At 37.7% G+C, this 27,826-nt stretch overlaps 3 protein-coding genes and 1 pseudogene across 21 annotated transcripts; 1 reads left to right on the top strand and 3 right to left on the bottom strand.

Moving 5' to 3' along the window:
- Nucleotides 1-2,244: 2,244 nt before the first annotated feature.
- Nucleotides 2,245-3,877, bottom strand: LOC107923352 (extensin). Of its 4 annotated transcripts, none has more exons than XM_041081213.1 (4): nucleotides 3,728-3,877; nucleotides 3,071-3,441; nucleotides 2,805-2,980; nucleotides 2,245-2,615 (listed from the first exon to the last, which is right to left on the bottom strand). In XM_041081213.1, exons 2-4 carry the CDS (start codon nucleotides 3,424-3,426, stop codon nucleotides 2,392-2,394), a joined length of 756 nt encoding a protein of 251 aa, XP_040937147.1. In that variant the 5' UTR covers nucleotides 3,427-3,441; nucleotides 3,728-3,877; the 3' UTR covers nucleotides 2,245-2,391. The 4 variants fall into 4 exon arrangements, with proteins under 4 accessions (XP_040937147.1, XP_040937148.1, XP_016709043.1 ...); XM_041081214.1 differs by lacking the exon at nucleotides 3,728-3,877 and having other exon boundaries at nucleotides 3,071-3,095; nucleotides 3,180-3,526; XM_016853554.2 differs by lacking the exon at nucleotides 3,728-3,877 and having other exon boundaries at nucleotides 3,071-3,525.
- An 885-nt stretch (nucleotides 3,878-4,762) lies between these two features.
- Nucleotides 4,763-18,313, top strand: LOC107923897 (chromatin modification-related protein EAF1 B). 16 transcript variants are annotated; one of them, XM_016854082.2, is made up of 23 exons: nucleotides 4,763-5,045; nucleotides 6,342-6,450; nucleotides 6,575-6,629; nucleotides 6,705-6,802; nucleotides 6,896-8,327; nucleotides 8,426-8,545; nucleotides 8,734-9,000; nucleotides 9,561-9,749; nucleotides 9,939-10,019; nucleotides 10,238-10,295; nucleotides 10,372-10,940; nucleotides 11,005-11,058; nucleotides 11,600-11,657; nucleotides 11,767-11,957; nucleotides 12,057-12,110; nucleotides 12,197-12,277; nucleotides 12,543-12,677; nucleotides 12,792-12,908; nucleotides 14,027-14,127; nucleotides 14,251-14,466; nucleotides 14,557-14,935; nucleotides 15,687-17,467; nucleotides 17,851-18,313. In XM_016854082.2, exons 2-22 carry the CDS (start codon nucleotides 6,362-6,364, stop codon nucleotides 17,382-17,384), a joined length of 6,042 nt encoding a protein of 2,013 aa, XP_016709571.1. In that variant the 5' UTR covers nucleotides 4,763-5,045; nucleotides 6,342-6,361; the 3' UTR covers nucleotides 17,385-17,467; nucleotides 17,851-18,313. The 16 variants fall into 16 exon arrangements, with proteins under 16 accessions (XP_016709571.1, XP_040937142.1, XP_040937139.1 ...); XM_041081208.1 differs by lacking the exon at nucleotides 4,763-5,045 and adding an exon at nucleotides 17,709-17,752 and having other exon boundaries at nucleotides 6,235-6,450; nucleotides 10,372-10,886; nucleotides 14,644-14,935; XM_041081205.1 differs by lacking the exon at nucleotides 4,763-5,045 and adding an exon at nucleotides 17,709-17,752 and having other exon boundaries at nucleotides 6,235-6,450; nucleotides 10,372-10,886.
- A 1,053-nt stretch (nucleotides 18,314-19,366) lies between these two features.
- Nucleotides 19,367-19,960, bottom strand: LOC107923355 (trihelix transcription factor ASIL1). The gene has a single exon (XM_016853555.1). The coding sequence runs from the start codon at nucleotides 19,958-19,960 to the stop codon at nucleotides 19,367-19,369; it is 594 nt and encodes a 197-aa protein (XP_016709044.1).
- Nucleotides 19,961-20,170: 210 nt separating this feature from the next.
- LOC107924320 (phosphatidylinositol/phosphatidylcholine transfer protein SFH9-like) lies at nucleotides 20,171-27,141 on the bottom strand (annotated as a pseudogene).
- Between the last annotated feature and the right edge of the window lie 685 nt (nucleotides 27,142-27,826).

The following is a 27,826-nucleotide window of genomic DNA, read 5'->3' as shown; positions in this document are numbered from 1 at the left end:
AGAGATGTAGTAATTTTTGTTTCGTAGGTATAACAGTACTCCCAATAGAGAGAATATCAGTAGATACGCCATTTCCCATTAAAAGAGAGGACTTACCAGAATACGAGTGGAACCATGTAAATCTGAAGAATCTCGACAAACGTGATAAGTAGCCCCGAGTCTGGGCACCACGACGTACTTTCGACTGGCAATGGAACATAAGAATCATTAGTATTAAAATTGGAATTATAGGCCGTAGCATCCGAATAGTCTGAAGCATGTAACTCAGGAAGTCTGAGGGGAATCCCAACAAACTGAGACGAGTCATACGGAGAGGAATCCACACTAAACACACGAGCACGCAGCTTGGTGCGCTACAGAGCTTCATGCACAGTCTTCCAGGAGCGATCAACATTTACACAATTAGCAGAGGGCCCAGGCAGAATATGATCATCATTTGATCGAGACCGAACCGACCCACTAGGCCCACGCGGTCGGAAAGTAAGCCCACCATACGGGTGGCCCAAAGAATCACCATCAAGGTGTGGCCCAAAGGAACGACGTCCAACATTAAAGGCACGCCCATGAGAGCCAGAACTGAAGTTTCGGCCATCAAAATCAGTCGGTCCATTACCACAATAACCAAATGGATTAAAACCATGATTGCCATAGCCAGGTGGCCCACGTGAGGCAACATTATTAACTCCAGCATTTGACCGATCGTGAGACCACCAATTTTGACCAAGAGACCCCCAATTTTGATCATAGGCAGGGGGTCGATTCTCACGCTCCAGCTCACCTCTGTTTGCACCAAGATCAAACCCACGATTATGCATAGCCAGAGCATTTGCTTCCCACGTCGGAACCAACTGCCCATCACGATCATAACGGTAGTAACACCGCTGCGCGAGATGACCGAACCGACTGCAAATCTGGCATTGTATGCGTGGACGGAAGGTTCAACCACGGCCACGACCAGATGAGCGACCACCACGAAGACCCCCGTCCGTCGGCTGCAACGGAGTCCCTTTCACAGCGTTCGCAGCTACCAAAACATCCTGGACAGAGCGGATCTGGCGAGCCTCACACTCGAGCAACGCATCAACTAGTCGTTGAAAAGATAACGGAACCGGAGAGAGCGACGCGTGAGATACGATGGCTTCAAAGTCAGTCGGAAGACCGGTAAGAAAAACCGCCGTGTGTTCAGCCTCCAAGATCAGAGATCCAGATGCTGCAAGAAGAGCGCACAAATTCTTGATTCTGTCAACATATAACCGAACAGAGGGAGTACCTTTTCGAAGAGAATGAAGATCATGGCGCAACTGCGATTACTTTGCAGTAGTATCGGCGGCAAACAAGTTATTCGCCATACGCCAGACATCACCGGCAGTGCTAACATCCGTGAATGAAGAGAGAAATGAGGAGCTGATCGTGGACAACAACCACGAGGTAAGTAAGTTATCTTGTTGTTCATAAATAGATGCCGCCGGATTGGAAACAAGAGCCCCATCGGAGGACGGAATAAATCACGATGGAGCCGACAGTGTTCCATCAAGAAAGCCGAGCAAGCCATAACCACGAAGGATGAGACGAACTTGTTGTTGCCACTGAATAAAGATCTCTGCGTCAAGCTTTACAACCTCATGCCGAGGGAAGGACGTGACCACCTGATCACCAAGGAAGCTAGAGCCAGAGTCAGACTCGACGGAATGCACGGTAGCCATGGCCTAAGATCACCTTGCGACAGATACCATGATAGGAACCTAGTAAGCTAGCAGATTCTTTTACTAAGAAATACAAGAAATAGCAAATGACTGTATTCAATTTTTTATTGAAATCGCATGATGGAATAGTGTCCAAGTATAAGTATATATACATTTGAGAAACCTTTTGAGAAAGCTGTTACCAGCTCACTAACTGCTTAACCTCCTAACTAACTACACATTAAACACATGTGTAATCTCATACTATAACAATGACGAAAATGACAACTATTGAAACTTTGAGCAACCATCTTATAATATACTAATCCGCGATCTGTCAATTTTTGTAACTATCAGCTTCGGTAAGACCGTCTAAGAGTATTTATAATAACACCGCCAACAAATATCGACATATTCCAAATGGCCACCGGTGTTTTCCTCCAATTGTTTGTTTGGTTTTTCCCGGTGGATTCAGCAATTTGTCTATGGCTTCTTTTAAGAGAAGCTATATATATTCATTGTTAGATTTTATTTACCAAATTTACTTGTCTGGAAAGAACGATTTCTATAAAAATCCATCACGGAATCTTTTTTTCTTGTAAAGAAAGTTTTTCACAGAGTTTTATCACTTATGCTCAAGGAGTATGGTAACAGTTATTTAATAGCCACCGCATATGACAATCCATAAAGCTGTGGTTGTTTCATTCATCTAATCTACTATTCCTTGATAAATGTCCATGCGGGGCAAACTATCGTCTTTGTCCGAGTCAGGATCATCAGGGTTGCCTTGTTGATCTTCTTTGCATCTGTCTCTACTTGGCGGCTGTTTATCCCTGATGACGATACCGCTTCTTTCCTCATTGTTTCCATCCTTGCTTTCCTCTGATCTCTTTCTCTTTGTGATAATCTTCAGCCGATTTCTACGCCCTGGATCTGTGATGAAATGGCAACTTTATTATAACTTTTGATGAAAGACACAGTGATAGTAAAATTTAACTACATTATTCTACGATTAATGCTGTCCATATTATTAGTAGTAATTTAGAAATTCCTAAAGGAGACTTGAGAAAGAGGGAAAATTAATAGTGTAGTGTGCAAATTACTGGAGAAAAAGGGTCAAACCAGGTTTTGCATGTGAAGGCGTCGCAGAACCAGAATGGTTTAGTTCCAGTGCCACTGATGATCCAGCCATCCCTTGAGATTGTGATGTACATGTTAAGAAAGGTCGTGCTGCTAAAGCTGGACTTGGCTGCCTTAGCGGTCTTGGACGTGGTGTGGGAAATGAAAATCCAGGGGGTCTATTACGAGCAAAAGATATGAAGGGAAACGAAGAGAGGAACATACAAAAAGAAGATGAATTAGATAATAGAACACGCAATGTTACTTACGGCGGAATTCTTGCTCGGAGAGGATCTGTGGGACGTGAAAAACTAAAATTAGTAACAGTTAGAGGCCTTCGTGGAGGCGGAGGAGGTGTATATGAGCGAAGAGATGTACGAGGTGGAGGCCGAGGCGGTGGATATGAAGGAGTGCGTCTAACAGGTGGAGGCGAAGAAGGTGGTGGAGGCGAAGAAGGTGGTGGAGGTGGACTATAATTATGCAAGGGGAATCTACTTGGTTCCGGTTGGTGTTCTTGGCCAATGACAACGGAAGGATTCTGTGTTACCGTGGTGGAAGTGGAGCCTTCTATTGGTTCATTTTCGCTGTCACTAACACCATCTCCGCCGCTCCCTCCACCATCCATCTTCTCAGAATAAAACTATGATCCATTTTAAAAGAAACCCAAATCAGCAAACTAGGAGGGTTGCAGATTATCTAAGATGGAAACTATATCCTGCAAAACTGCAGTAGATAGTTCAAATATATAATAAAAAACTAGAATACCTTGTTTCAGAAATAAAAGAAATCAAGAAAGAAATGAATGAATGAAACGAAAAAGAAGCAGAAAAAGTTGGCAACGTATGCATAACTCAAGAAACCATACAAGAACCATTTTCCCAGAGCAAGGCTTACAATTACAATCACGCAACAAGGGAAATACGTACCAAGAAAAGAGTGTTGCAGATTCTTGGAAATGAATCCCAGAGAGGTCAGGAGAGCTTATATGCAAGCAATACCTGTCATTTGATCAGGGTACATATTACATAGCCATGCCTATATAAATGTTCGAATGTAAAATTTCACCTAGTATTTGAATTTAAAGTTGTCAAATATTATTTTATAATTTTATATTTAATAGGTATAACTTGTCTAGTTAGAGGTAAAAACTTGTTTATTCTCTATGTATTACAATAGTTTATATAAATAAATAATAGTTAATATATAAATTTACATATAATCTATATTAATTATTTAAAAAGTATTTTATATATCAGAATACTAACAATAGGCACCATAAATTAATATATTATATTCGTAATATAATTTAAGTTGGATATTTATTAATACCTTGCTACCTAAGAACATATAACAATAAGGATTCTTTACATTTGAGTAAATTATAAATTTTGTTATATAATTAATTATAATTTAAGGTTATATATATTTCATATATCATAATATTAAAGAATTTAATTTATATATTTTCCATGTATTACTTATATCATAATATTTATTACTTAATATAATTTAAGTTTATATATTCCATATATTATAATATTAATGAATTTTAAATACAAATTTTTACTTTACAATAATAATAAACCGTACAACATTTTTAAAAAAACTTATCAATAGCAATTATTAGTACTTTAAATTATGAAAAACCAAAATGGATAGCAACATAAATGGAAATAAGAAAAATAATTAAATAAAAAAGCAATTAAGAATCTTTTTAAATGGAAAAACAAATTTTCACGAAATAAATTATGAATTTTTATTTTTATATAATAAATCTTTAGGCTTAACCAAAAAAGCCCAGATTGGAAGGAAAACCCATAAAATACTCGTCATCTTCCTCAAGTAAAAAGTAAAGCCCACTCAGAAAAAACCCAAGGCCCACTAAAATCAGCTGATCCGAACGAAAAAAAAAACTCGAAGGAAAAAAAATCGCTTAAAAAAAAAACCAAAAACTTTTTTAACGAGCGAAAACGAAAAAAAGTTACACAAAGGTGTAAGGACTCTTAATAGAGAGGGACTCGACAACGTGCTCATGGCTTGCATTTTACAGGGATGTGTCGTATTTTGGGGTAATTCGTGTCGTTTTGATTGAGGACAACGACGTTGAGGAAGGGCTCGAAGCTTGAAAACCCTAGGAGAGAGAGATAGAGAGGTAACGAGAGTGTAAAAAAGAGCGGGAACATTCAGGTGCTCCTCGGTGCTGTGCCCTAGTTCCCAATTGCACGACTCCGTACCCCAATTCAGGTTTCATTTCGTGCTTAATTTTCGTTCTGGAAACCCTAGAATTTGAGTAATGTTCCAAATTAGGGCACTCTTTTCGTGATTCAATGCGTTTAGGGTTTCGGTTTGTTCCTTCCTGTGATTTTCTATTCACATTTCTATTGAATGCTTGTGGATTTACGTGGTAGCGTCTTCATATATGTTTATTGACATTAATTCGAAGTTAAATGCTGGGAAAGGTCATTTCGCACTAAACTTTGTTGTTTAGCTACTGATTTTTGACTTCTTGTGGTTCTTATCCGGAAGTTGTAGAGAATTGCTGGTGCGGAGCTCTTTTCATGATATCATTTACTCTTATGCATGCGTATATATGAAATGCGAGTATGCTTGTCGGGTGCCATTGATGTAATTGTTAATTTACTATCATTCAGCATTGCTTTTTTCCTTCAAATTAATGTCGGGATATGTTTTTCCTTTATTGTGTTTTTTAACTGTTCAAAACTTAGTGGGAATCTCTCCTCGTGCAAATTTAACTTTGTTTCGCATGTTTTTAAATGGATACAAGATATGGAGTGCACTTTAATGGCTTTTGGAGATAAATTAAGTTGCTATGAAACTGCTGTGTGGGAGGGGAAAATTAAAAGATAAAAGATATGATATCTAAGTGGGATTGATGATGTTATGTAAAACTTTTTTTTCTTTCCCTTTCTGGCAAGTGCCAACACATTGTGGAAAAGAATAAGAAAAAATAGGAATAATATTGCTTCTCCTTATTTCTTAATCTAGTTCAAGTCATTCTTATTGTAAACAATGTACAAAATACATTCATGATTCTTCTCTTTGTATTCTTGTCCATTTGCTGGGAGTTTCTACCTTGTATTTTGGAGTTGGTTTCATACATATCCGAGCTTCTGGAAAACTTCATGCCTCTTTTTTTTATTTTTTATTTTTTATCTTGAGTGATTTGATGATAGTAGTTTTTGTATGATTGTGAATTGTTACAAACTTGAATTTTTATTAAATGAATAAAATTATCTTTACTGTGGTTATGAGGTTGTCTGGATTGCAACTTACTGGAGGGGAAATTATTTGTTCATAGTTCTTTGCTGCTGCTTTTCAATTCATTATTTGTTTATTTGCCTTGGTTTCTGTATGCTCTGTTTGTTATTCTGATTTTCTTTTTCCTTTTGTTTACTCAAACATCTTTTGTAGGTATTCACGAATATCATATTCTTTTTTCTTTTTGCATCAATGGGAGGGGCTATCCTGTAGATATTTAGGTAGGGATGCATGGATGTAACTCAGGCTCTGCTCTCTTAGTAAATGCTGAGGTTGATTCCATGGGAGGTGTTGTTGATGGTGGAGTTGGGATTGGTGTCAAGACCTCTCCGCGCAGAGTAGCTATTGAGAAGGCTCAAGCAGAGCTTAGGTTATACTTGCAGTCCATTGCTTAAACAAATTCTTTTAGTTATCTTGAAAAGTTCACTTGGTTCACATCTCTAGCAACATGCAAATATTCCATTTTAATTATCATTTTTACTTGTCTATAACAGGCAGGAGTATGATGTTCGCGAGGAAAGAAGAAGAGAACTGGAGTTCCTTGAGAAAGTATGCATTTTATCTCCTGTTGCTATTTCTTATTTCTTATTGATCAATATTCACAATAAAACACATTGCTGTCAGGGTGGAAATCCTTTGGATTTCAAATTTGGCAATGCAGCTTCAGTTAGTGTCCAGTCTACATCTCTCACTGATCAGCAAGCAGAACATTTTGCTATCAGGTATGTCCTTTTTTCTGTTATGTGCTGCAAAATTATGTTCTAAATTGTAATGGAGTAGTTAGCTGATGAGTCACCTATCCATTAATAATACAGTGAAGCGAAGGGCAGTTTTGGATTGACTGCCTCACCTCATGGTGATTCTGTAGAAAGTAGTGGTAGACCAGGGATCCCTGCAGTTTGTGAACCCAATAGTGCTGATAATCTCTTACTTTTTCATGGTGAAAATGAGTTGCCTGAAGGTGAAAGGAAATCAATGCATCCTCGTAAGAAGCATACTGTTGTTCCATCGGAGCAGTCTTCTCAGATGGGTCGGACTCAAAATGTCAAGGAATCAGAAGATTCTGCTATCTTCCGCCCATATGCTCGAAGGAACCGGTCAAAATTAAATCGAGATGCAGCACGATCAAGTTCAACAGAGATGGGTCAGGGTCGAGGTGGTCATGGCCCTTCTTTACCTGCTCGTGTATCATCAAAGGATGAGAAGGTTTTGACAAATAACCAAAAAGACAAGAATATACCTTCTGTTAATACCGCAAAATCTGCAACTTCAAATGGTGATTTGGCTTCAAAGGTGATCACTTCTGGTAATCTGTTGAATATGGAGCTAGATGGTGGGCGGGCTGCCGAAGCAACGACTGACCAGTCAAAAGGTGATCTACCCAAAAGCAAGGTTGATGCTACAGTACCTAATGAACCTGTTCAAGTGGATGTTCACAAATCTGCGGTTAATTTGGCTTCTGAGGAACCTGATCTTGTTGGAGGAAAAGAGCAGGCAATTTCAACTGGTTTTGAATGTCCAGCTGATTCAGGTGCAAACAAAGCTGAAAATGAAACTATTTCGAATAAGTTAAATGGGTTTGGTGACGCCAAAAGAGATGGGAAAAACATACGAGCTGAAGGGAAAAATAGCAGTGCTGCAAGAGGGGTGAAGGGATTAGATTCTGAGTCCTCTTGCACTGAAAACAGCTTAAGCTTAGATGTAAATAATGATAATGATGCATGTATTAATCCAAAAAATGTTGATTCTAATGGAAAGCCCATGGAACAAACATCAGAAAAAGAGGAGTCGCTAAACTTAGCTGTTGGTGAATTGGCAAAAGAAAAGAATGAGATCGCGGCTGTTGATAATGTTGCTATCATTTGTGATGCCCAAACTTCCATGACGCAAAACCACTCTCTTACCGATTCTATTGTCAAAGTGGAGGAAGAGATTAGATCTGAATTACAAAATGAAGTGAGTTGCCCTTCCAACAAAGAGGAGCAACAAAGCAGTCCTCCTGTATCAGAAGCTGATAGGAAAACTAATACGGTGCTGGGTGGTAATTCTAACTCCAAAAACGAAAACATTTGTGCTAGTGGGCCATTGGGCACCATGGGTAACTTTATTTGCGAGATTCCTGAGAGGACTTTGTTAGGAAGAAGCTCGACGGCTAATACTGATGTTCAGACTAATTTGGATGATCATGTAAAAGTGGTGGACAAGGCGCATGAAGATTCAATCCTGGAAGAGGCTCGGATTATAGAGGTGGTTTGTTTATATTTTTGGTTTATATATGCCCTCTGATCTCTTAAATTAGATGCAAGGTTTAAAAAGTTTCAAAAGTCTCACGTTATGGTAAACAGGCTAAGCGGAAAAGGATTGCAGAGCTATCTGTTGGCGCTTTACCCTTGGAGAACCGCCGGAAATCTCACTGGGACTTTGTGCTTGAGGAAATGGCATGGTTGGCAAATGATTTTGCTCAGGTATTATTTTATTAGATGTAAATTGAATCCATCTTATGCATTCTTCTTGTTGTTTTTCCCTTCTTATTGTGAGCTTTTTAATTTATTAGCTTTAGTCAGATACTGCAGCTGTATAAGAAGTTGACTAGAGAGCATAATTGACATAATTTGCCTATAAGCTTACTTTTTTGTTCTTTATGTGCCTATAGGAGCGTCTCTGGAAGATGACTGCTGCGACTCAATTGTGTCGACGTGCTGCTTTTACTTCACGGCTGAAATATGAAGAACAAAATCAGTTCTGGAAACTCAAAAGAGTAGCTCTAACCATTGCTAATGCTGTCATGGAGTTTTGGCATTCAGCAGAATTGCTTCGAAATAGTAAGGATAGAAGTCTTGGTCCAAACAACTGTGGTCATGATTTGGTGGGGTCAAGGGCCAATGAAGTTACTGAGAACAAGAATGCAGAACTGGATATGGTATTGGTTATATTGTTGGACCTTTTTATCTTTATTTCCAAGTAATTTATGCATGCCTCTTGTGATGACTGTCATGATGATAATTTTTTATGTTTGAATTTCTTACTGAATCATGGTGCTAGCTTTTTCTATATTCCTTTTAATAACTGGTTTTGTATGTTAATCATGTTGGTTATCTGCTTATAAGTTCTGTTCTTAGATATATGGTATGGAGGTAATTTTACTTGAACTGGGGAGGAAGAGAAGATGTAATTGAGAACTTAGGTATATATATGGATTAGTCTTGGATGGTTACAATTCAAAAACAATAACTTAGGTCTACTATAAAATCTGAGCCTTGGGCAAGAACTTTTCAGCCCAGGCTTGGCCTTTTCTTATTTTTAATCATTAACTGTTAGTTTTAATTGTAAAATATATTTAATACTAATATATAAAATTTGATCTTTTTTAATATTAAAAAGGTTTTCCTTTCTCTTACGAAAACTTCCAAATACTTCCATCATATTGATGCTACATTTTTCTTTCTATCTTCTCTTCATGTGCAACATGTTCTGGAGCAGGATATCCATAAGGAGCAGCAGGAGCACCGTGGAAAGAACAATGAGTTTGCTATTCAGGCATATGCTGTTAGATTTTTGAAATATAACAGCTCCCCTGTCCCAACACTTCAAGCTGAAGCACCAGCAACTCCTGACAGGATATCTGACTCTGGCATTACAGACATTTCTTGGAATGAACACCTAACAGAAGTATGGCTTAAAATTTTCTGGCTATTAAGATTTATTAACACGGCATTGTTAGCTTTTGAATATAGCATTGTGATCTATCTCTTTTAATAGTTTGCATCTGTTTAACTCTTCATGCTCTGTTTTGGGGTTCTTTATCTTGTGCAGATGTTTTCTTTTTCTCCTGTAACGTTTTATGTGCTTTATTTTCAGGAAAGCCTCTTCTATTCAGTTCCTTCAGGTGCTATGGAATCCTACCGGAGATCTATTGAATCTTATTTGGTACAGACTGAGGTAAATATAGGTCCTTAATGAGTTTATACAAGACCTTTCTCTTTTTCTTCCCTATAATACTGGGCTGATGTAATGCATGTGAAAAGTACATCAATGAAACTTATCATGGAGAACATATATACATTCCCATTTCGATTTCTTCTAATTTGCCCAGTGCAGCAGCTTTTGGAACTTCTCTGCTCAATCTTGATTATTATTGTATATTTTCTTTTTCTTAGAAAACTGGGAGTAGTGCACAAGAGGAAGTTGAAACATCCGCTTATGATGATGGAGCAGGTAATCATGACACTTCCTTCCTAGTTCTTTTGGTCATTTAATAGTCTTCTGTTCCTTACAACTTCTTCAAATTCAGAGTTTGGATATGGTGACTTTGTTTATGACGAGGATGAAGGAGAAACAAGTACATATTATTTGCCCGGAGCCTTCGAAGGTAGAAAATCATCAAAACTAAACAGGAAGAAGCGGAAGAACCCTATGAAATCATATCCTGCAAGACCCTATGAAATGGATGCTGATTTGCCATATGGAAGCTGTGCTCAGCAGTCCGTGTTGATTGGAAAAAGGCCAGGTAGTAGTCTAAATGTTGGTCCAATTCCAACAAAACGTGTGCGCACTGGTTCCAGACAGAGGGTTATAAGTCCTTTTGGCAGTGCTGCTGCTGCTGGGGGCTTACAGGCTCCGATGAAAACAGATGCTTCTAGTGGAGATACTAATTCTTTTCAGGATGATCAGAGTACTTTGCATGGAGGATTCCAGATGCAGAAAAGCAATGAGGTTGAATCAATCGGGGATTTTGAAAGGCAGCTACCATATGATTGTGCAGAAACACCAACAAAACCTAAAAAGAAGAAAAAGGGCAAGAATCTTGTACGTAGGAATTCCTCTGTTTTAACTGACTGGGGTCTGTTTATCCCAGAAATGGTATGGCTAGTTTTTTTTTTTTTTTCTTTATGGTTTTTAAGTGCCTGAATCTTGCTTTTCGTAGTGTACTGCATATGATCAGGGTTGGCAGCTGGAATCTACTGTTCACAGTGAACAGGTGAATTTGTTATCTTTATTATGACAAGTTGTTTATTCTGATATAAACAGACTTGTTTTCTTTTCTTTTCTTTTGCTTCATTGTTTTCTTTATATATTTTTTAAAACAGTATATTTATTTTATCATTAAGAATTAAAAAAAAAATTGCTGCCTAGATGAGTAATTAGAGTTTTAGGTTATTGTGTATGTTACTTTTAAATTGTGATTTTACCCATCCATTTTTCGAAGGAATTAACAGTTTTTAAGTTAATTTTGAATAAGCTTTGTGCCAAATCTGTTCCAGTTTCTTGATTTAAGCAAAATCTCAAAATTTAAGTTCATTTTAGTATTTTCAATAGTACATCAGAGCAAGGAGTATGCTGACCATGTTGATGTCATTCTTTGCATGATAGATATGAGGATGCCTTAAGTCATAAGTCTTTTTTTGTGGCATTGAACTTTATTTGATATTCATCTGTTCTTCCTTTGTTCTAAATTATTTGTTCATTGTACTCTTTTTTAATTGATGATCTCATGTTTGATGGTGCCATTTCTTTGACAGCGAGATTATTCCAAAAAGAGATCAGAGAGTCATCATTTTGATTTTAATGGATCCAGTGGTAAAGCTCTATTTTCTCATTTTTGAGTCAATGGTTGGTTAGTTGGTTGGATATATCTATTCAGTGTCATGTTCTTCACACTTTACATTTTCAATTGTCTTTTCCTTAGTTTTATATGGGCAACAGAATGCCAAGAAGTTGAAGCTAATGAAGCAACAGCCAGATAATGCCTTTGACATCAATCCTAGTGGATCCATCCCTTCACCAGTAGGGTCACAAATGAGTAATATGTCCAACCCCAACAAAATCATTAGATTAATTCATGGTCGTGATAGAGGTAGAAAAGCCAAAACACCTAAGGTATTTTTTTCATTTATGCATTTTTTGTCTGGTTGATCATGTGCTTCATGGTTGTCTTATCTCTTGTTTAATTATTATAATCATGTAAACTGCTTCTAGATGTCTGCTGGCGAGCCTGGTTCTGGTTGTCCCTGGTCGCTATTTGAAGATCAGGTTAATTTTTGTTATCCTGTTCTTATTCTTCTGTATCTATTAGCATTAGCAGCAGAATCTTGAGGTGTTACTGCATTTATGTTCAGGCACTTGTTGTCCTAGTACACGACATGGGTCCAAATTGGGAGCTTATAAGTGATGCCATTAACAGTACCCTTCAGTTTAAGGTTTGTGCTTCAGCTTAATTTCTTAGCAAATATTCTGTTATCTAAGGCTTCCTTCTAATGTGCCTGAAATGCTTTTAAATTGTCACCAGTGATGTGTATATTGCTCTAAAACCACTACTCGTTGTTTCATTTGTCTATAATCTCATTCTATATCTACAGCAGCCTTACTAGTTCTATTCTTTTTTTCACCCTTTCCTCATTTTCCCATCTACCTCCCCTTTTCTGCATCGGGCAATTATCTCATGAAACTTATCAATGCATCTAGTGCATCTTCCGCAAGCCTAAAGAATGCAAGGAACGGCATAAAATCTTAATGGATAGAAGTGGAGATGGAGCTGACAGTGCTGATGATTCAGGATCTTCTCAGCCATATCCATCCACATTGCCTGGCATTCCCAAGGTCCTCTCTGTCCCTAAAAACTAGTAGATTTCCTTTTTTCAATTCATTGATGATGGACATGTTCAATGGAGCTAATTTTACCGTGATTGTGTCCTCCTGCTGTGTGTCATGCAGGGAAGTGCGAGACAGTTGTTTCAACGTTTGCAAGGACCAATGGAAGAGGATACTCTGAAGTCTCATTTTGAGAAAATTATACATATTGGCAAGAAACAGCACTACCGGCGGAATCAGGTGCATATGGGATACATTTCTAATCTCTAGAGATCCTGGCATTTGATAGTTTTAAGAACAAATGAGTCTGATTTAATCAATCAGTTGAAGATAGTCTTTTTGGCATCTTCAGCAATGTCAATTTTGCCATTTTTAATCAGTTCGATGCAAATTTCTGACCATGAACATTTTGAGAAGACTTGCGCACTGTTAACTGAATTTCTGAAAGTGCATGTAACTTGTTCATTTAAAATATACTAGATTCGCTCTACTCCTGCTATTTTGAAAGATTAGAATCTATTCATCAAGGAAAGAGGTCAATTGTCACTGTTTAGGATTCTATTTGATATGTCAGGTGTGTCTTGATCAACACTGGTATGCTGTCATTCTTCTTTTTAGATGTAGAAATATGTGAATGATGTTTCACGTATTGTGATTGTTGGTGCCTCGAGAGACCTAGGCTGAAATGAAAGTACTAACTTCAGGAAATTCCTAGAAGATTATGAATAAATCATAAGGTGGCAATGGCACACTTTTATTCCATTGTCCTCGAGCTGCAACTTCTTGAAAGTTAAATTCTTTTTTTTCTGTTAGGCTTCTTAGATATGTAGAAGAGCGATAAAAGAATCTTTTGGTTTTAGATGACCTCTTCTCTTCTTCCAGTCATAGAATAAAGGCTTGCTATGAATCCATAGTATCCATTGTACTTCTCGCTGCTCTTAGTCTGAGCAATTTACGTAGCAATTGAGTGGTAGAATAAACATTAATAAATAGTGATATATTAGTTGAATTGCACAATAGACAGAGATTTTTGAAGTTTGAGATATTATTTGAAAACTTTGAATTAGCTGCCTTTGAACATCTCAAAGTTGCGCCCCTATACGTGTACTTTGTTTAACATAAGATTGTGCTCTTAATTAAATTTCAAATTAATTTTGAACCTAGATTTATAATGCTGTCAGGTATTTTTCTCGTTGTTTCACAATTGTGTTAGCACTCTCTGGTGTGGCAATTAGTATGGACTTGAACATAACCTACACTCTTAATACTTGGAAGCATAGTAGATTATCTTTTCTTTAATTTCACCTTGATTCTTTCAAACTCCTGAATTGGCCTTTATCTTATTGTATCTTGTAAAGCATGATAACCAGGATCCGAAGCAGATAGTGCCAGTCCACAACTCTCATGTTATTGCTCTTTCCCAAGTCTGCCCCAATAACCTAAATGGAGGGGTTCTAACGTAAGCCTTGTTGTCCCCTTTTTATTAATGTTTTAGCTTTGTTAGTTCAATCGTTGTTATTAGTTTCACTGTTGCTATTGTGTTCGCGCCAATATCATTTTTATTTTCATTGTCTGGATAAAGGCCTCTTGATCTTTGTGATGCCACTGCATCAAGCCAAGATGTTCTACCCCTTGGATATCAGGCTTCTAATACCAGTGGTTTAGCAATATCAAATCAAGGAGCTGCAGGATCAATGCTTCCTGCCTCTGCAGCGAATTCTTCACTACAGGGATCTTCCGGCATGGTTCTTGGCAGTAATTTAGCATCACTGTCTACACCACTCAATTCATCTGTGAGGTATTGAGCTAATGTGTAGATTGCTGTTATCTGTGCCTGCGTAGTTTCACATGCTAATGGCACAAATTTTGGGTCATATTTTGCTCTCAGGGATGGTAGATATGGTGTTCCGAGAACATCTTTGCCAGCTGATGAGCAGCATAGAATGCAACAATATAATCAAATGTTATCTGGCAGGAATGTTCAGCAGTCCAACTTGTCTCTCCCTGGGGCTGTTTCTGGATCAGATCGAATGGTTCGTGTACTAAGTGGGAATAATTTGGGAATGATGTGTGGGATAAATAGAAGCATGCCAATTTCAAGGCCTGGCTTCCAAGGAATGACATCATCAGCAATGCTGAATTCTGGCAGCATGCTTTCCTCCAATTTGGTAGGTGGAATGCAAAACCCTGTCAATATGCACTCTGGACCAGGTTCTGGTCAAGGAAACTCAATGTTAAGACCTCGTGACACCAAGCACATGATGCGAGTAAGTTATTTACTTTTATAAAGCAGTATAATCTAGTCTGTGCTCCAACATATCGTGGTTTGGCTGTTTGGGCCTCTTCTATTCCATATAAATGGTTAATTGTTATATATCAATAATCAGCTTTGATTTTTTGCTTGATAATTGGTTGCACTATCAAAGATGCCAGTTCCTGAGCATGGGGAATTTAATCCTGCATGCTTTAACCATATGGATGCCGGTCAAAAGCCTTGTGATAGTTCTGTAATATTTTAAAGTAAAAGGAATTTTCAATGACTAAGGATCACTTACTGCCAAAAATCTCATCAAAGTGAATCCCTTTTACAACTGTAGACCTAAAATTTTCCTTTACCATAGTTCTCAGGATACCAAGCAGAAAGATAATAACTGTGAGCATCTAAATAACCACTTTCAGTAGATTTAAAACTTGATGAAATTCAAGACTTAAGTAAAGGCTGGATAATAGGGCCTTTAAGTTGGATGGTATTCTGGATGATCAACAACAAAATGCTTTCTCCTACTAATTTTTTACCTTTCTTCATAATTTATTTTGATTATCTATTAATCTCATCTCTTGAGCTTTAAGGTGTTCCTCTACGTATAGTTATGTGGTTGAGTTGGCCATGTATGTTTGTTTACTTTAGAGTTACTTTGAAACTTCTTACTAATCAATGACATTAGAGCTCTATCATTCTTGTCCATGTGATGATGTACAACTTTCAATTATATGACTTTTTTCCCCTTCTTTTGATAGCCTGGCCACGGTCCAGAGCTCCAAATGCAGGCTCAAGGGAATGGCCAGGGAATTTCTGCTTTCAATGGGCTGAATTCTGCTTACCCTAATCAATCTACTGCACCATCTGTTCAGTCATATCCTGGTCATCCCCAGCAGCAGCAACAAATGCCTCAGCAGCAGTCCCATGCACTGAGCAATTCTCATCATCCTCAACATCAGGGTTCCAATCATGCTTCCGGGCCGCAGCAACAAGCATATGCCATGCGCCTCGCTAAAGAAAGGCAAATGCAGCAGCAGCGTCTTATGCAGCAACAGCAGCCCCAGCAACAGCAGCAAAAACAGTTCACTGCATCTAGCACTTTGATGTCACATGTCCAGCCTCAGACCCAACTTCCCATATCCTCTTCTCTTCAGAATAGTTCCCAGATTCAATCTCAAGCATCAACTCAACCAGTGTCACTCCCCCCTCCATCTTCACCAATGACTCCTATGTCATCACAGCACCAACAGAAACACCACTTGGCCCCTCATGGACTTGGTAGGAGTCCCCAAACTGGTGCTAGTGGATTGAACAATCAGATAGGCAAGCAACGGCAGCGGCAACCCCAGCAACAGCAGCAGCAGTTTCAACAGTCTGGCAGGCACCATCCTCAGCAACGACAACAACCTCAGTCCCAACAGCAAACTAAACTTTTGAAGGGAGTAGGAAGAGGGAACATGCTGGTGCATCAGAACCTTTCCGCTGACCCTGCTCATCTGAATGGCCTCAGCATGGCCCCTAGCAACCAAGCTGCTGAGAAAGGAGAGCAGATCATGCACTTGATGCAAGGTCAGGGCTTGTATCCCGGGCCTGGTACAAGCCCTGTCCAACAATCTAAACCTCTAGTTTCCCAGCCACAGCAAAAGCTATTTTCTGGAGCAACGTCCCCTTCTACAAAGCAACCCCAGCAGATGGCTTCCCATTCAGATAATAGTTCTCAAGGTCAAGTTTCCACGGTGCCTTCTGGTCATATACCATCAGCTGGGAATCAATGTGTCTTGCCAGCCTCTGTGGGTCCAAACCACCAGCATTTGCAGCTACAGTCACAGCCACACCAAAAGAAGGTTAATCAAAACCAATCTACTGTTCAAAGGGTGCTTCAACAGAATCGACAAGTGAATTCGGATCCTCTCAGCAAACCTCAGGCTGAACCAGCTCAAGCTGACCAACAGCCCATGAATAATGCTTTGCAGATGGGTACAACCACAACCGCAGCAGTGTCCGAAGTTGGCATTGATTCAGCTAACAACACAGTGCAAAATGTTCCTTCTGCTGGTTCTCAGTGGAAATCATCAGATCCAGTGTATAATCCTGGTATGCCAACTGTGGCCACTCAAGTGGGATCCATAGGGAGCCCCCCTCTTACAAATTCAGCTGCTAGTGTTCCAGTACCTTCTGTCAGCCAAGGGTTAGGGCAGAGACAATTACCAGGTGGCTTACCACTTCATGGGAGCAAGGCTGGGGCACAGCTGCCACAACTTCCACAAATACAACAATCTTCAACACCGGCCCCATCTCAACAACACTACCAGCCACAAGAGCAATTACAGCAAGACCTGCATAATTCACCCCCACAACAGCTGCCATTGCAGCAACAGTCACAACAGCAAACTCCACATCTACAAGCAGTACAAGGCAGCTTGTATCACAGGCCTTCCAATTCTAAGCCAGAATGAAGCAATCCTATGGACGGAACAGTTCCAACAGCAAAGGGTTATGCTAGGCTGGGTTTGGATGTCCTCGTAACAGCAATGTACAGGTACTAATGATTTTCAGAGGTAGGCAGGTTTGATATTAGAGCTATTACATGTTAGGTTGGCATATTAGGAAAAACTAAAACATTGGGAATTGTCATATACTGTTGTAATACTATAATGATGATAAATGCTAACCCCTCTCTAGCATCGTTGTTCAATTGTTTCTTAAAACTTTGACTCTCTCTATCCCAATATACCCTCTGTTGATTGAAAATTATTTATGGATGGACTACCTTTTTACAGCTAGCAGTCTGTTGGTGCTTGGCTCTGTGAACTGTTTGGATTATGTACTTTTTCTTTTCCTTTGTGTTTACGTATTTGGTATCAAAATCTCCTTCAACTTGAATGGGGAGTGGACACTAAAGGAACTTTGGGTTGTATGCAGATAAAGCTGGTTATTCTACGGGGGCATTGCAATGCGGAAAGAGGTGGTTTCTATTTGCAGGTTAGAAATTCACAGAAAGAATGGACCTTTTCTCTTTCTGTTTTTACTTCTTCTTGGGTTTTTGGGAGATTTTATGTATATTACCAGTGGTCTAGACGAGAGCATTGGGAAGATGGGGACGGAATATAGAGGCATTTTGTACATAATAGGTCACATCTTCGATTTCTTGTACTTCCTTGCCCTCCCATTCCTTTCATGGTGTCCCTGCTCGTATGCAGAGGGGAGGGGAAGTCTTATTTCATTTTACCCCCAGTAGATCAGTGCCATGTATTATTTACCCTTTCCAGATCAAGTGGGTGGCAATGAATGATTGTTATGGGCAAAAAAGCCTTCGGAAATTTTGTGAATATATAATATAAGGTTTGTTTCTGGTGCGCACTTGTTGGTGTAAGTATCCAGATTATGATGGGCGTTTGTGACTGCCATTTCATGGCCACTCAAATGAATTATTGCTGTAATTTGTGTACCACTCCTCAAATTCTCATAATGCAACAACCACCCTTTAATTGCTCATCTTTTCCATTTCTTGATGTGTCTATTAATTGAATCACGAATCATTGAACGTTCACTGATGCTTTGGGTTTCTCGCATTAGTTATTCAGATGTGTTCAACATCAAATTTATTGTCTTGCCTATCTCCACATACACCCAAACATGTCTTGGTTCAAAGCTTGATGTTTTCCAACGTTACTGGAATTGGTTCAAAGCTTGATGTTTTCCAACGTTACTGGAATGTGAACAATGTCGAAGCTCTGATCATGGACAGGAAGTACGCTTCAAGGCTCTTGTATTACAAGACAAAATCAGACAGTAGCACATTCTGTAACAGTGTCGCCGAACTTTTGAGAGCAAGATGCAATAAAAAATACAGCAGGGATGTAATACAACACGGCAATCCCTATCTTTACATAATCATTCAAAAAATAATAGCTAGGGTTGATCCATCGAGCACAAAGAAGTCACTCGTATATACCAGCAGTCATTTTACACTAGCACAGCTAAACCACCGACTCAAAGTAAGGTTCCAACTTTTCAAAATGTTAAAACACTAATACAAACAAGTGCGAAGTACAACGTGAATAATTCCGGGAACATCATACATTCTTCCCGTAAGATATATACATATATATAAACAGTTGCCCTGCAAAAATCTTGATTGTATGAAACCCGAACCTGCTCTGAGATTCTTCAGGAACCCAATTTTTTATCCACCTTGTTTGAGCCGAAACTCGCTGAGATCACATCCACAAATTTCTTATTTGCATCCAGTATCATCTCAATCCTTGTGTTCTCCATTTCCATTCTTAATCTTTCAGTTTCTCGCATCATTTCCATCCTTTTCCTTTCTACCCACATTAGCTTCTCATCAAATCTCCTTATTTCCACTGCTAGTGCCATTTCCTTGTTCTCCTCCATTGCCACAACTGCCACGTCATTATCCCCATCCTCTTCCCCTCTAATCCTTTCCTTCCCCCCCGCTTAAGAATCCAGAAAACCGGTTCACAGCACTCGGCCGTCGCAATATATTGTTAATACTGCGGCTTTTACTGAACTGGTTGTTTTCTTCTTCATCATCATAATAATAATCTTCTTGTTCCTCCTCGACCACGTAGTTGCTATAGTAATTATTCCCAGCTTCATGTCCATTTTCGGAATAGAAATTTAGCCCTCTGGTAGGAACCAAGGAAGCCAACGGTCGAGCCGAGATAGGCAAAGGCTCGTGCTCGAGAGCTTCCATGGCGTCGTAATAAGGCCAATGGGCTCCCGAAGCGAGACCTTGGCGTTCGGAGCGGTAACGACGGCGGAGCTTCTCCATCTTGTGACGGCACTGGAGAGCGGTTTTGGCGGGTGAATCGTCTAAGTGGCCGCAGCGTACAGCGACGGTTACAACTACTTCTTGCCACTGCCAGGCTTTGAGTTTGCTGCGTTGGAGAGAATACCATTTTTCTTGGTAGGCTTGGATTAGGTTGAGAGTTTCTTGGTGTGTCCATGGAAGGGGTTGGGACTTTTTTCCGGGTGTTGGGTCGGCCACCGGAGATATATTTGACATTTTAGGGGGAAGATTTGGATTCCTAAACCTCAAATTTTGGAGAAGAGGGTGGCGGTGTAGAGTGGGTCGGTTATATTTTAGTTTTTCCTTTTTTTACGTTGTAATTGAGGGCCAATTTCTTTGCCTAGCCAATAAAATTTATTACATTATTATTTATAAGCTTGCTTTAATCTTGTTTTATTTTTGAAATTTGTTGCCTAAAAGATCAAGTAGTAATAGTTTCTTCATTTATTGCTGTAATTGACTATAATCCTTGGTATTACAATTTATAACCATCTACATTCATCTTACCAAAATTCTGTATAAATTAAAAGTCACAAAGCATCACCAGTTTTTGCAGCACCTCTCTAACTTAGCCCTTTAACACTTAGCTTTTACACGAACTTACCTTCTCTTTTCAATGCTATGCGAGTGAGCTCAAGAACGGCTCTTTTCAACTACTTTGTCAGAAAGTTTATTTCAATGATCATCTCGCAACTGTCTTGCATCAACCTTGACTGCCCATTTCAAGGCCACACAGAAACAAAAATGAGATTCAATGTTCTATATAGTATCATACCAGTGAAAGAGTGTGATGTAAAAGAGTTAGTCAACCTGATTAAAGCTGTCAAGAGAGACAGATACCCAACTCCTGCTCTTATATATAGCATTTTTGAGAGACAAAACAAGACAGCATATTGGCTACTCAATCTCATCACAATCAAAGCTAAACCAGCGGCACCCAAGCAATTTCATCTTTCTGGGTTCAATGGTTTGTAGTTTCTTCCCCAACATGAAAATTTCCCCTGTTAACGTCATACTCAATACCATCAGAATAAGCGCCTTATTTGAACACATCCACAGGTACTCTTCACTTAATCTATTCCATATTTAGAAGTTTAAAAAAAAAAAAGCATTTTTTGTTGGGCATGCACCAAGCAAGTTCAATTTTCTATATAAGACAAAGGGGACAGATAGTTTTACTCTGAACCTGGTCAACCAGATTACTTACCTTCAAAGGAAGAGAAGCTTCAATTTCATACAACACAAAATATCTTTGTGTTTGGAAAGCTTGGGTTAAAGCACTAGATTGTAACAGCTTTTATTGTCGTGAAGCATCTATATGCTTAATAACATATTTCCTTTGGCTCTAACAAAATGGATATATCAACAGTTCCAAATATTCAGGTATATGCTGCGGTTGAACAATTACTGTCACCAAATTACTTTCCTACACCAACAGTTAAAATCCATTCTTATCTTCCTAAGGAAGATTCCCAGTTCTATATTTTCTTCCCCAAGAAAATAGGAACTTACAGCTAAGTTGCTCTCCTTTAAATCCTCCAACAACTCAGCAAGTTTTACTTGTTTTGATGCAGTTGTAAATAGTGCCTACAAAAGATCAAGTCTGTGTTCAGCAACCATGACTTATGAAGGCACAAAAACAGGCTGCAATAAAGACTAAAGAGTAGAAAGAGGTCCTACTTTCTTAGTTCTCTGTAAATCTTGTTCCATGGATTTAATCCGATTCAATGATTCAAGAAGTATGTCCTCTTTTTCAGGAGGAATATTTGCAGGCTTGTTATAAAGCTTGGTTACCATTGTTTCTAAATTTTGTAGCCTCTGCCAACATGGACGGAGCAAGTCCTCTTCTGCTTCTGTCAAAATTCCATTTTCTGTAGACCCTGAACCTGCCATCTGGTCATTTGACTGGTTTTCTGTTTGTTGTTTCGAGTCTTGTGCTTTCAGAAATCTTCCCAGTCCAGGGACTAAGAAATATATAAATGCTAACAATTTGAGTACAAAGTGAGTAAAAAAACTTGTCACATGGTGTACAAGCTTCTTTCCTGCATTTCTGGGACTAACATTGGTAGTTATGTCATCTGAAAACAGCACAAAATTAAGATGTAAAAGCTTGCGGCATTAGAAAAAATTAGCATTACCATTAAGAAGTTTTAATACTGAGAAAGAGGAGATAATGATCTTATGTCAAGAAAGCTTCACTAGAAATCTTATTGTCAAAACTTGAAATGTTGAAGGTGAATACAATTATACAAGTTCAAAACTAGAATGGATGGTGAAATCAGATAGATAATTACAGGCTTCCACATCTTAATCAAGCTTGGCTAATTGATCAAGTTTTCCCTACACATGGAAGCATATGCTAGGGCTACTATTTTTACTTTTACTTTAAGCCACCTTCATTGGCCTAAATGATAATCATTTACTATGATATACAGCAACTATGTCTTAAAAATTTAAGAGACACACCAAAGTTACAACTACCAACTTTCATATGTTAATAGTGTGGATGATTGGACATAATTCTTCCAGTACCTTTCCGAGACTAATTACTGCTACTAGTTATGCTTTAATGGCCCCATTCTTGGTCCAAATTATGGTTTTTACTATGAGATCGTAGGAACATCTCACAAGGACATATAAGAAAATTACCACAACATGTGCCCCGACCAGATTCAATGATCTGATATAAATCAACAGACAACAATAGAAACACAAATATGATGTCCAATTAGGATAAGTGAGTAATCACTCACTTGTTGAACTAGCTAGAGTTCTTGCAGCGTTTTCTGGTTTGCTAGTACGATACAAAGAGTTAGGACCACTCATCCTTCCCTGGCACAAGGATCAATAAATATTAAATAATATTGCACAAAAGGAAACAAGGATTATAAACTCTAATAAATAAGTTCATAACCAAACTTAAAATAGAAGTCAGAAAGATGAGGCAGAGATGATTACTTCGTTGGAAAGTGACACTAACTGCATGAAATCTGAAGTATCTGGCCTCACATCAGAAACGCAAGATATTTCACTAGTTGCAACCTGCCAAAGAAACAATTAACTTGGAACATGATGCATAGCTAAATAATGATAAAATGACAGTACTCAAAGAAATTGATGAATATAAAAGGTAGTGAAAGGAACCCTAGTAGGCAAAAACTTGACTTCCAAATTGTCATTCTCAGAACTTTCTGTTTTCCTCAAGTACAAGGCATCACCCAAGTGTGTCAACTGCAAGTAGACTACCGGCAATCAGTTTTAGCTTAGAGCATAAAAAATAATAACCACCATGGCATTTCTCAGACATCAACATGTCTGAACAGAGAGGAGTTCTACTAAATGCTTCAATTATTTATTCATTTTCCTTCTAAATGCTGATAAGGATCCTACCTTCATTATTTCTGGGTTTTTCCAGGGTCCCTTATCAGATCTAAGACACCCACCATCATTAGGGCATGAGCAAGTTCCACCAAGAAACTCTGGCAATTGGCTGCTTTGGAGATTTTCCACAAACAAGTTTAGTTAGAAAGTCCAAAAACAAGCAGGCAGGAAGATAATTAAGTAGTAATACAGAAGTCGCAACCTTGGCTCAATAATCTCCAATAATTTAGTATGGAATTTGTTCCCAAGAACCTGTATGGTGAAAGAAAACTGCTTGATTAGTAAACCAGCCTCCAAAACAAAAATCCTGCATCAAAATATATTTGTTTATGATCACATGTTTCAATATTTTTCTACATGAATCTTTGCAGTAGTCTTTGGATCAAGAAAGCCTCTTGCAGTGTTCCATAGTATTTTGAATCTGCTTCCAGCATTAACTATGTACATTTGATGTAGAGTCTGAGGAGAGAATTATGATGTTACCAACAATAGAGAAATTTACACATAAATAATATATATATTCATTCAGCTTAATGAAACAATTAAGACACCTCAGGATAGTTGTCACCATCAATTTTCTGCATGCGCATCACAAGATCATTTGCAACCTTGCCAAAGCTCATCCAGTTCTGCATAATGAGGGAAATAATGAGATATATGATACAGCATGAAATGCATATGTTCTGTGATTGATGAATACTGACCAACCCCTGCACATCTAATATTGTCGTTGTACAATCTATAGGCTTTTGGCAGCCATAGAACAGGCAGGAAACTTCTCCAAGAAAGCCTTCTCAAAGCCCTGCACATGATATTTTAAAAATCTTTCCACTGTAGTGACCTTCATCAGCTTGCCAACGTCAATTTTACCAATTCTTTCAATATAAACAGGGTGCCCCTGTTTGTCCACACCATGGTAACCATGGGGGTAACACTGCTGAACTTCTTTGTATTCATCATACACAAAATCCTGCATATGCATCACAGCATATGTTAAAAACTATGATACCTGAAACTGTTACCAACATTAAAGAGAGACAGCACACATCCTTCATAAGCAACAAGATATAAAAAGTTGCTATTTCCATCATTTAAATTTTTACTGCACTTCTTATGATTTGATGAAGTTTAAAAATAATAGAAGGAACAATTTACCTGTACAATAGTATCTACACCATTCTCATTTCTCTAGTTCAGCATATCTTCCCACATCTGGATAGTTTTATCAAGGTCAAACTTCCTTGCTTTCAAGAATCTGCAAAAACAAATTCCAGATTTTTAAACGAATGAACACTGTTGAATGGAAGCTTTTGAACATATGATTTCTTTTTCTTCCCTCTTTTTTTTTTAAAAAAAATTTGGATGAGCTGGAATAAGTATTTTTTTTTTAAATATTATGTTTAGTGGAGCTAAGTTTCCACTTCTATGTATACTGGTTCTGAGAGTATAGTCCAGGGTTAACTGGGGAGTCACCAACTCATCAAAGCAGACTCCGTTACATCATGCTTCAGACCAAACCCCACAGTGAATTTGCATTATGTCCATCAAGATACTCAGAGTACGAAGTTAAAAATCTTAGTTTTATTAGAATAAGAGTCTACTGATAAATCCTCCGAGTTAGGCAGTAGCTTTTTAAATAATTCATTTATATAAGATACATTTCTCAAATCCTTGCTGCTAAAAATTTGATGACCAAAACTAGTACACTGCCCAAAACTCAATAAAGGGGGCAGTTGCAGTTCATGAAATAAGTAAATTGAAGATGGTTTGATATAGTACACCAAGAAATGAACCACCAATAATGCAGCCAAGAAATAATTCTGATATTTATATTAAAAATTCCAATAAATTTCTTCACTAGAAAACCTAGACCATAAAGGAGAAGCTGCATGAGCCATGAGGTGTGGAAAACATTTTTTCCTGATCAATTATTCTTTCTTTTTCATTTGGATCCAATTTTGTTAAATCTTTATTTTGAGCCAGAATTTCAATAGTGGCATCCAAAATTCCTATAGAAACTCAGGGCTGTAACGATGAAAAAAAATCCAAAAATTGCCTTCTAGATTTCAGATTATGAAATTGTTAAGTGGAATTATCCGCTTTGGGTTTCTGTGGTCTTATATTCAAATTGAGCCCTCCATCTATTTCCAGATGTTTTAGGTTGCATTCTGATATAGTATCTGAGCCAAGGATTGTTATGTTCTTCCTGCCTAACCCTATATAAGGTTGAAAGCCACTTGCAAGGCTATCCACATGTAAGCCTGTTAAGCTACAGGCAAGGGGAGTGTCAAGTAGTACAATCACACCTCTAATAAGTGTTGGGAATTATTACAGGTCTTATGTTCAAGTTGGACCCACCAGCTACCGTCAATTGGTTGCTTGACAAAAGTAATAAAAAATTACCAAGGAAAGACCACAGAAAATTATGAAAATTAGAGAACAAATGGAAAATGTTGTTCACAGCAATAAACATTTATAAAATCTTCTTAAAGTCAATTGATGGGTAGCATTATTCAAGCTATCATTTGTAAATTTTAAAACAGCACATGTTTGGCTCAAAGGAATGATCTCATCTCTTATCAACATGGTTAATGCGAAGTGCCTACGCAAATGAATAACATAACTTCCTTCCAGAAACTGCAGTACAAGTCTACTGGTTGTTTACCTTAACAAGGTGTAGTAATCATCATGACGTGGGGGAAGCTGGTCCTTTGCAAGCAACGCCTGGCGAAAAGCTTTGACAGCCTTTTCCTCCTCCCCATCCCTTACATCCTCGATAGAAATTGCAGTGTATTTGCAATCAGACACGCGTCTGCCACGCTTCTTAAGGCTATGAGTTAGCTTCGTCGAAGCAGTCATCGCTTTCTTTTTCAGAGATCTCCCTCGTCCCCTCCTCCTTTTGTCGTCTTCAGACGTCTCAATATCCAAATTCGCATCCTTGCTAAACTTCTCACTTTCTTCAAGTGCAATTAACTCTCCTGGAACTATTAAAGAAATTGAAAAATCAATCCACGAATCACCATTTTGATCTCGAATTTGAACAAAAGTCAGTAAAATTAAACATAACTTACCAGGCATTGTAATTTTACCCTCGATCAAGATCAGAATTGTATCTGCAACCAAACAGAATCTGAAAATCTCAGAAATAACAAAAGAAGGTAGTTTTACATGGTAGAAAAACTTTCAGATCTGTTCGATTCTCTTTTACAGCTCGTTGTTGTTAAAAAAAACAACGAAATTGACCAAAAAAAAAATCAAGCGGAAATGGACAAAAAGGACATGAATCGGCATACAGAGAGAAAAAAAAAAGATTATTACTAGTCAGAAACAGGACCGAAATTAAATTACGTCAGATCCAACAACGAATATCAAAACAAACACAATTAAAAGAAGAAAAAAAATCCTCCAAGGAATCATTAATGTATCAATAAATAACAATAAAGTTTATGAAAATATATATCCAAATATACCTTGAAAGAAAAACGTATTCACTTCACACGAATTGAACGAAATTAAATTCACGAAAAACAGATGATTGAATTTCTCAGATTCTCTCGTTATTCTTTATGTACGAAAATATTTTTTATATATAATAATCGAAACCATGTATAAGAGGATATGAGCAAAAGCCACTACTTTAGGAGGTTACAAGGGCGGGCTTTTTCTCTCTATCGTTTTCAGAATAAAATAATTATTGGTGTTTTTTTTTTTCCTCTTTTGGGTTAGTTAGCTTGGGAACGTAGCAGAGGCGTGTCGTTGTCAAAAAAGGTTTTTTTTCTTAGATTATTTTAAAAAGAAATCATCGTTTTCGGAGAGCGAAATTGGAAGTTGAAACGTAGTAACGTAGCGTGAAACCGCCGCTTCAGCTACTCAAGTGGCGGAGATTCCGACGACGACTTAACATTTGCTTTGGGCTTTATTCCTAAAGAGAGAGGGAAGCGGGGTTTCGACGGTTAGCTAATGGAGGATGAGATTAGAGATGGTTAGGTGCAAAGGAACAAAGCCAAATGGGAAACTGATTTTCTTTACTTGTGTATTTGTACTACTTATACACAAGGAAAACCAATAGAAAACGTTTGGCATCAAACAACTCATATGCCACGTGGGTTTAGCTTTTGTCATTTTCTTAAGTTATAATAAATCATGTGATAAAATCTCAAACTCTACGATGTTAGAAATTGGTGTTATTAAAATGTCAAATAATTATCTTATTATTTAAATGTTTTACTAAATTTGTTTCACTTATTTCAAAAAAATTATTAAAAATTTACTCTTTTACAAAAATAAAAAAATGTTACAAATTTGATGCGTTTAAATTTAAGTCTATATGATTTTTAACATCTCAATATTATGATTTTAACTAAAGTTTAATTTTTTTATAATAATTTTTAATAAAATTTTAATTAAAGTTTAATTTATTTTTATAATAATTTTTAATAAATATATTTGTTATAGAACTTTTTTCACATATATCATGGCGTGTCATAATCTAATATTTAAAAATTAATTTAAAACAGCGATTAAAGCGTCCACTTAACAGTAGATGAAAAGGGTTCAAACTTCAAAGCATATCTCCCCCTCTCTAATGTTTTAATGATAAAAAAAATAATCTTATCTTATTAATCGTTATTAGTATAACTCTTTAACAAAATTAAGAATTTCACATACTTTTCTTATTTAATTTTTATTTTTAAAAATTTT

The sequence above is a fragment of the Gossypium hirsutum genome, chromosome A11, assembly GCF_007990345.1.
Source record: "Gossypium hirsutum isolate 1008001.06 chromosome A11, Gossypium_hirsutum_v2.1, whole genome shotgun sequence".
NCBI lineage: Eukaryota > Viridiplantae > Streptophyta > Magnoliopsida > Malvales > Malvaceae > Gossypium > Gossypium hirsutum.
This window is presented reverse-complemented; position numbering and strand designations above follow the sequence as displayed.